Source organism: Heterodontus francisci, chromosome 2 (genome assembly GCF_036365525.1).
Source record: "Heterodontus francisci isolate sHetFra1 chromosome 2, sHetFra1.hap1, whole genome shotgun sequence".
Taxonomy (NCBI): Eukaryota; Metazoa; Chordata; class Chondrichthyes; order Heterodontiformes; family Heterodontidae; genus Heterodontus; species Heterodontus francisci.
The window spans coordinates 156,879,168-156,889,026 of NC_090372.1; the positions used below are offsets into that span (position 1 = coordinate 156,879,168).

The 9,859-nt window shown below is 42.2% G+C and overlaps 1 protein-coding gene across 1 annotated transcript in view; it reads right to left on the minus strand.

Moving 5' to 3' along the window:
• Positions 1 to 9,555, minus strand: part of LOC137347775 (sorcin-like) — a 43,918-nt gene extending 34,363 nt beyond the window's left edge. Inside the window, exon 1 of the mRNA XM_068012739.1 lies at positions 9,448 to 9,555. Coding sequence (XP_067868840.1) covers positions 9,448 to 9,471 — 24 coding nt within the window. The 5' untranslated portion in view covers positions 9,472 to 9,555. The remainder of the gene's footprint in view (positions 1 to 9,447) is intronic.
• Between the last annotated feature and the right edge of the window lie 304 nt (positions 9,556 to 9,859).

Sequence of the window (9,859 nt, forward strand, 5' to 3'; positions counted from 1 at the left end):
TTTCAGCTGATATGCCCTGAAATCTGTATTTAGAGTCAAAATCATTGAAGGAGAAGCATGTTATTCATTTAATCCTTTGGTTTACGAGATTAACACTGGGTCTGAATAGTGTTGTCCAGATCAGCAATCATTGTGAAGTCCATGAATCTCCTAAACTTCCTGGATCAATATTTGCACGTAGATGCAATTTATTTCCATGTTGCACATTGCCAGAAATTTTACTCCCATATCTGTATTCGAGACAGGTTTTTCTGGTCCTCTGGCAGATGTTCCTAACAGAAGATCTTACCCAAACATTTTTTTAAAAAAACGATTTTTAGTTTGCATTTCTCTGTACTGTAGATTTTGTTTAGGAATTTTCTTTTCATTATTATGCACACCCAGGTGCTGGGGAGTGAAGTGCTTCCCATTTAAAGCACACAGTATCAGTAGTATCAAGCATTCAGAGCTCAGCACAGCCAGAAGCAGAGTAAAGCTCCTCCTATAATGGGCCTAAGCCCCCCAAGCTCAAAAAAAACCCACCAACTACTCCAGTGACATTTCTCACATCAGCCAACATGTGGCCTCAGGCTGCAAATGTCAATTAGAGCTGAATTAGGGCCAATCTTGTGCTGGAGGTCCTTGCGCAGTAAAAAGGACTGAAATGGTTTAAACTCCTTTCACATCCGATCCCTTCAGTCTAGACTGGAGTTCAATGTAGGCCCCGGAGATGAAAGGCCAGTTTCTAATCCACTGCACCACCCAACATCCTTCCACCAGTGAGCTTGTTTTTTTAAAACAAACTTTCCTTGAAAACTCAGTTGGTAAATATACTGCTTAATGTGGTTCTAAGTCATGCAAAAGAGAAAAAAAAAGGTCCCTACTTTAGCTTGTGTTGCTAGTCAATGGAAAGAGTGGAGGCAGAGTAATTTTCTCACTATGCCCACAATAGTGAGTAAATATCCAAGGCTCTTGCTCCTGATTGCTATGAGGTGACCCAAACTGGAAACGGCCTTGTCTGATGCCACATAGGCACAAGACTGTACTTTGCTGTGCAAGCCCCATTGTTAAATTGCCAAAACTGCCTGTCCAGGCTCACACATGGAGAATGGTAATTCATGAGGTACTAATACACTCCAGCATGTACCACTGGGAGTTACGTCAAGGGCATGCACAGGAAATTGGAGCATGACTACTTGAAACACTAATTCCAAATGCTATGATCAAACTAACCTCAGTTTGCTCTTTCCCCAATTGGAAAGATTATTCCAGTACAGCTGCAACATTGACATCTACCAATGTGAAAATTTGCCCAGGTCTGTCCTGTCCACGAATAGGACAAATCCAATCTGACTATTTACCACCCCCTCAGTCTACTGTCAATCAGTAAAGTGATGGAAGGAGTCATTGACAGGGCCATCAAGCTGCACTTCCTCAACAATAATCTGCTCAACGATTCTCTGTTTGGGTTTTGCATGGGCCACTTGGCTCCAGACCCGATTACAGCCTTGGTCAAAGAGAGCTAAATTCCAAAAGGTGAGGAGAGTGACTGCCCTTGACATCAAGGAGCCCTAGCAAAACTGACGTCAACGGAAATCGGGGGAAACTTTCCACTGGTTGCAGTCATGCCTAGCACAAAGGAAGATGGCTGAGATTTCTGGAGGCCAATCATCTCAGCCCCAGGACATCACTGCAGGAGTTCCTCAGGGTAGTGTCCTAGGCCTAACCATCTTCAGCTGCTTCCTTCAATCATAAGGTCAGAGGTGGGGATGTTCACTAATGATTGTAGTGCTCCAGCAACATCCTTGACTCCTTAGATACTGAAGCAGTCCATGCCTGCATGCAGCAGGACCTAGACAACATTCAGGCTTGGGCAGATAAGTGAAAACATTTATGCATCACAAGTGCCAAGCAATGACCAGCTCCAATGAGAGAATCTAACCATCTCCCCTTGATGTTCAACTGCATTACCATCACTGAACCCTCACATCAACATCCTGGGGGATTACCATTGACTAGAAACTTAACTGAACCAGCTGTATAAATACAGTGGCTACAAGAGCAGGTCAGAGACTAGGAATTCTGCAGTGAGTAACACCTCCTGACTCCCCAAAGCCTGTCCATCATCTACAAGGCACAAGTCAAGAATGTGAGGGAATACTCTCAACTGCCTGTTTAAGTGCAGCTTTAACACTCAAGAAGCTCAACACCATCCAGGGCAAAGCAACCCACTTAAATGGCATGCCATCCACCACCTTCAACATTCATTCCCTCCACCACTGGTGCATAGTGGCAGCAGTGTATACCATTTACAAAATGCACAGCAGCAACTCGCCAAGTCTCCTTTGACAGCACCTTCCAAATCCATGACCTCTATCTAGCAGCAGATAGAACTACCTTCAAATTCCTCTCCAAGTCACACACCACCCTGACTTGAAACTAATTTTTAAAAAAAACGCTGTTCTTTCATGGTCAGAGGGAGGGAGTTCCAGGATTTTAACCCAAACAGCACTGTGGGGGTACCAACACCACATGGACTACAATGGTTCAGGAAGGTAGCTCACCACCACTTTCTCAGGTGCAATAAGGATGGGCAACAAATGCTGGGCTTGCCAGCGATGCTCAAATCCCACAAACTGATAAAAACCAAGGTCAGTTTTTGTTTAAACACTGACCTGCACCGCAACTCAATTATAGCCTGCATTTTGCAGACTACTGGTACAGGTTACTGTTTCTGGTTTTGGCTTTCTACCTCTCAATATTGCCAGCTTTCCAGCAGATCTAGTCTATGGAGATACAAAGCAAGTTGGGGACTTGCTGCACATTGGCCCTACCATTTTACATTCCACCATGCCTGCTGATACATGTGCAAGAAAACAGTAATGCCATGTAAAGAAGAAGAATGTGGCCTCTGCCCAGTTTCCTGACATTTGCACTCCTTGGTGCTGGATGCCAGGGCCATGGGGTCCAGAGGTCAGATCCACAGCAAACGAAGAGGGTCCATGCAAGCAATCTTGCTCATTTCCCTGGGTGTTCTGCAGCATATGTCTATATCCAGGCTGGCTTCACTCTCTAGTAGCTGGGGAAGCCTTGCTCCAAAAAAGGGAGTGTCCAGAGATGTGCCCCATTTGGGACAGGCAGAAAGCATTGCTTTATAAAGTCAGAATGTTAACTCTTGTTCTACTATGGGTGTTGGAGAGGTATCTGACAAATTAAATGACAAACTTGCATATAAATGTAGGCTTGCTCTATGAAGTGTAATTTTATTGGACATATCTGGGGTAATTTTAAGCTAACCTGCCCATCAGGAAACTGGTGGGATCAGATGCAATGCTGGTTTTCCAACTCACCCAAGATGACTCTCCACTGAAACCAAAGGAGAGGAATATTGGGCAGGGTGCAAAATCAGTGTTCCACCTGATCCCACGGGTTCCCATCTGTTAGATGATTACTGCCATTGAGCCCACAGCTAGCCTTTGATCTGGGAGTTCAAGTACAGCCAGATTTGACATTGTACTCAAAGGAATGCTATTGTAAATAATGGGAAACTTTAAATAATCTGATTATCTAATCTGCATATTTCAGAAAATTACACGGTAGTGACAAATTAAAATATAACACTCTCCCATTATTTATTCCATAATTAAAAAAATACTTTGAAACTACTGATTTATATTGAACACTTGTGAAGCAGATGCAACTTAAAGCACTTAGCTATAAAAGGGTGCAACTGTTTACTGAAGTCACTAACTACCACCTTCTGTTGGAAGGCCATAGTTTAAAGCATCTATGTTACAGTTTGTAATTAGGCTATTATATACTAAATGTAAATATAGAAGGTTCACAGTATTTTTAAACATAAAGAATTAGAGATTTGAAACAGATGCAGATTCTTCCAAAAATATATAGTTTCAGCCTCAAGAAATGCCCAAATATACATGCATATTGCAAAATATTAACTTGGCTTTTAAAAGGTTCTGTGCTGACATTAACTCCGGAAAAGAACAATTTCCCATTCTGGACATGTGGTTGCCAAACCTCCAAGACAGTCTTCAGGAATTAAAAACACTGATGCAAGCAACTCAGGAGAAAAATCATAGGAGCATCAAAAAAGTGTTCCCACCCCCATATTCACTTTTATTCTTTAGTGATAAAATAATGCAACCGGGGGGGGGGGGGGGGGGGGGGTGGAGACTATGACTGACCAGGGAGGGAGCAGTTGAGGGGGGGGGGGGGGGGGGGGGGGAGGCGCAACAGGTCACATGAAGAAATCTCCAGGCATATCCAGAACCCAGTGTCACAATCAAGTGTTTCCAGATCAGGTGTAGCATTCTCTTCTACCCAATATGCAAAACGCTAGGTGACATGTTCTGTTTCCCATACCAGCCATTTCATGGGGGGAAAAAAAACACAATTTGGGAACAATTTCTGGACAATCTTGTGCTGAAAACTCAATTTCCACATGGCAGAAGTGGACGATTATTTCTCTCAGAACCCTTTAACCTGACAGAGAAGACTTCTATCAAGTCAGTCAGCGTTGCATTGAAATCTAGCTTCCGGAGATAAAAGAACAGCATATAACTGATGTTACCACCTAACCTGAACTGTTTGATTAATCATTTAGTTCCTTCTTTCACAAAGAAGAGTACTCATTTGCCCTTATCCAGTAAGGCATCATTGAAAACCAAATAAAAATGTCAGCGTGCCCGTTAAACTATGTTGCCAGACGTTTTCTAGTGACTGCAGCTGTTATGTTTTTTGTACAATTATAAAATTAAACATGAAAAATGTTTCTAGGTGAATTCAAACTCAATGAAGCATTTTTAAAAATCTGTACCTCTTCAAAGATCACTGTTCATATAGTTGGCATCCACATAATCCTATGGTAAAATTCCTTCAGATTTTATAATGTTGTTCACTCTAAGTTACTATTTAGCAATTAATCTACAAGGCAGACAATCTGACACAACTGTGTTAGATGGAAATTAATATCCCAGCAAATTTGTAGAATGAAGTAACTCATCAACACAGGCCAGTAAGGTCCCACTTTTGATTCCATCTGTGCTACCCATGCTAAAATGGCAGAGGTCCACAAATGGCCTTAGCATTCCTAGATTATGGAGCAAGAAGAATCAGCCAGGGTCCTCACTCCTGATCATTACTCAGAGTCCCCTGCTGGACATGCACATTTGGCCATCAGACAGGAAGAGCACAGGGCTCAGCTGTGACTCTCCCATCTCTCAATAGCCTACCAAGGCTTACACGTGAATTAATGGCCACTTAGATGAGGTACTGGAAGACATCTGATGCCTCTGGAACTTTATTTCTGTAACAAAGTGATGCCTTCTGCAGAGTAGAAGATTGATGGAAAATAATATACAAAGATCAATAAAGATCAGCTGAATCATTTACAATACATTTTTGGTACAGAGCTCCTCCGAGTAGAAAGGCTACATACCTTGCTGATCATTCAAATCAGCAAGATAACTGATTAGTTTATACATTTATGATGGTGTGACTCCTGCAATGGTATTAGAGGGGTGTTTTATAGCCAGTAGTGCTGGAAAACATTTATTGCTGGGCATAGGGAGACAGAGTGTCACAATCAGGCTCAGGTTATTTAGTCCATGTTGACAGATTAATGGTGCTGCCCATTTTATCTGGGATGCTGCAAAACAGCACTATTCTATGATGAATTTATAGTTTCTGCCCTCTTCATGCACATCAGTAAACAAATTTTAATTTAAAAAACTTCCAAACAGAGGAAAACCATCCTCCATATTGTGCGTGCACACCCAGGTTATATACAGAGTACATTATATTCAGCATTATCCATCACCAACGTGCTGCAATCTGTTCAAACTGGGGACTGGCATCTGACCAATTGTACAGGTTAGTTTAACTTGATGCTACTTCTAATTCAGCATTCATGACTGTACTATAGTATACAGCTCAACTCAGACGGCAGCTTTTCTCAGAATTGATCTGACTGCAATATAATGGTACAGCCAGCACACATTGCAAAGTTCACTACAATTATTCATCAGATTTCAAGATTGCATGCATGAACCTGTCCATCTCTAGTTAATACAAAAAAAAAAGTCCTTCCTTTTGAAGATCTATCATAACTTATGGCCTTGAACAGCTAAATGGACCAACATGATATTCCAAAAAGTGAAATAAGGAATTTAAAAAAAAAACACACTACAAATCATACAGGTCGATGTTCAAGGGACAATAGAAACAAAGAAGTGCTCAGAATCACAATGCAATCATGGTTCATGGGCCAAAGAGGAACCCAGAAGTAAAAAAAGCTACAAACAGCAGCAAGACATTTTCCCAGAACAGGAGGAAGGCAATCAGAACACCCTAAAGGATGCTAACAGGCTGAAACCAAGCATGAACATTCCTCCAACTATTCACTAGGGAAAACCGAAGTAAGCCTTCCACATTCAAAGGAAGATTAACAATTTTGACATCAATGAGGTGCAGGCTCCAGACATGGTAAAACAGCTCAAAGAAATCTCCAGGGATGGACAGTATTTATCTTAAGGTGCTGAGAAAAAGTGTAGAAATTAGGTTTGAGGGGTTCTATTGGTCATCATAAACACTCAGGAGGTTACCCAAGAACAAACTAATGTGCCGCCCAATTTCAAAAATGACAAAAAGGACCCAAGAAACTGCAAATCCATTAGTCTTTCATTGCGATAAGCTACAATAACAGGAACAGTTAGCAATAAAAACTTCAGAATTTTCAGTATTTTAACCATGTTAAAAGCAGCCAACATAGCATCAAGTTGGGGAGGACCCTGACAATTCCTTTACCTTAAGGAAGTAAAGAGGACCTTGGAAAGTACTGTTACGTGTATCCCTAAGTTTCCAAAAAGGCTTTGACAAATTTCCACAGGAAAAAGGTGCAGCAGCCTGCAGCTGGACTACACTCCTGGTCACAGATCAACTTGCAAGATAGCAAATAGAAGAGGTCAATTCAGCACATTACTTCAACCCTCCACCTAATAGTGGGTCAAAGGATCCCAGTTTCAAAAACAAAAAAAAAGAGAGGAAATTTAAGACCGATATTATGAAGTTTTTCTTAAAAACACATGCAGAAGACCTCCAGATAGGATAATGAAAGTAAAGTCCCTGGATTTATTTTTGCAGTTGTAGATGATGGAGGAGTGGGCTCTTGCTAGACAGAAAGGCCAAATAGTCTTTCTTACCCCCTGCCCTCCCCCCAAACAAAAATAAAAATTGATGGGTAGTAAGAAGTGGGGTGAGGTCTATAAGGACAAAGGGCGATATATACTTAGAGACACAGGGCAAAGCTAGAATACCTAATAAGCACTTTGTATTGGTATCTACTAAGGAAGAGGATGCTGACAAGATATTGGTATAAGTGGAGATAGTAGAGGTAATGGATGGGGGGACAATTGATAGCCAGCCTTTCCAGTCCATCCTGCCTATGCTTAGAGTGGATAAGTCACCTGGTCCAGATGGCTTACATCCAAGGGAATCAAGGTAGAGACAGCAGCAGGGCTTGCCATAATGTTCCAAACTTCCCTAGATACAGGAGAGGTTCCAGAGGATTGGAAAGCAGCAAAATATGACACCTTTTTCAAGAAAGGGTGTTAAGGATAGCCCTAGTAACTACAGGCCAGTTTATCAGTGAGTAAGATCTTACTCACAATAAAATCAGGGCAAAAAAAAATTAACAGGCATTTGGAAAGGATTGAGTTAATTAAGGAGGGCCAGCATGATTTGTAAAAGACAGATCATGTTTAACTAACTGAATTGAATTTTCTGATGAAGTAACAGAGAAGGCTGATGAAGGGAATGCAGTGAACATTGTCCATATGGATTTTAAGAAAGCGTTCAAAGTACCACATAAAAGGCTGGTTAACAAAATTGAGGCTCATGGAATAGGTCAGTCAGTATCAGTTTGGATAAAAAATATAGACTTGACAGAAAACAGCAAGTCACGGTAAATGGTTATTTTTCAGAATGCAGGATGGTAGACAGTGGTGTTCTCCAAGGGTCAGTGCCAGGACCACTGCCTTTGATACATATAAATGACTTGGATAGTGGAATACAGAGTAAAATTTCAAAATTTGCCAATACCAAACTTAGAGGTGCAGCAAACAGTGAGGACAATACCAATCAACTGTAGTAAGACACAGATAAGCTACAGAATGGGCAGATAAGTGACAGATGGAATTTAATAGAGAAGTGTGAGGTGAAGCATTTTGAAAGAAGGGATAGGGAGAAGTAATACAGACTTAATGGCACAGTTCTAAAGAGTGTTCAGGGACAGAGGGACCTGGGAGGGAGGAGGGGGAGGGGGGGGGGGGGGGCAGTGGTGTCCTTGTGCATAGATCATTAAAGATGGCAGGACATATTGAGATAGTAGTCAGTAAAGCATATGGGATCTTGAACTAGAAGTACCGAGCATAAAAGCAGGGAAATTATGCTGAACCTTTATAAAGCTCTGGTTAGGTCACAACCAGATTACTGGCATCCAGTTCTGGTGACCACACTTTAGGAAGGATGAAAGGGTCCTTGAGGGGCAGAGAAGATTTACTAGAATGGTTCCAGGCATGAGCAATTTTAGCTACAAGGTTAGATTGGAGCAAGGAGTTTGAGGGTAGATTTTATAGAGCTGTACAAGATTATGACTGGTTCAGGCAAGGTAGACAAAGAAAAGCTGTTCCCATTAGCTGATGGTACAAGGACTAGGGCACATGGATTTAAGGTTTTGGGCAAAAACATATGGGAGATGTGAGGAAGAACTATTTTTCCACAGCAAGCAGTACTGTCCTGGAACTCACTGCCTATGAGGGTGGTGGAAGCTGAGATGATCAATGATTTTAAAAGGAAATTGGATGGACGCTGGAGGGAAATAAACTAGAAGGGCTAGGGGATAGAGTGGAAGAATAGGACTGACTGGATTACTTTACAAAACACCAGCATAGACTCAATGGGTCGAATTACCTTTCTGTGCCATAATGACTCTATGACTATGACTCCAGCTCTTGGTATGAATCAAGGAAAGCACAAGCACCGAGTTGCACAGGTGAAGCCTCAAGAGGGAGAAGGAAGGGCGAATCGGAGAGTACAATCAAAGGCGGCCCCATTGCATCACAAACCAGTCCCACACAGGCCAAGTTCCTGGAAGCATCTGAAAGACGCTCTACCCCTGCCCAGTTACACACTAACTAACTGACAGGGGAGGTCATTAATGTGGTTAACGTGCAGAATTATTTAAATATGAACTGATACAACCAACAGTGCGAGTAAAACGGAAATCGAGTCGTGGTAAATAGCGTTGCTAAATTCCCGCCAGACACACAGAAAAAAACCCCCATCAACTTCTCGATGAAAGTCCGACTCCAGACGGTCTCCTTCAGCACAATTTTGTCCGTTCAGTTGTACCGAGTTGACGCTGTCTGGTTGTTACTGCCTAATACATACCGCGCCATATCCAGGATAAGCCATTGCCGCAATGTCGAAGTCTGGGTACAGCCGGAGCTCAACTTCCTCTCCCACAACTGGCAACACGGAAACCGTCTCCCCAGGGGAGGACAGTTCATCCAATCAAACAACACCCACACACGCAGAGGTGATTCTACCTGGTATTTTATAGTAATAGATTTTAATTACAGGAAGATAGATTTGACGAGTACAATTACTTGACCTGGGCCTATCCTATTTTTCTGTCTGCGGGTTTCTATCTTCAGCTCCCCCCGGGCGGTTGGTATCTCCTACAATGTATCGGGTGCGGTTTCCCATTGAAAAGCTGCTGTCTGATTAAGCAGAGGCGTAGTTCAGGGAGTGTCTGTGTTGTGTTTTGCTGTGAGTTGTTAGTTCTGTGGCCGTTTTATTC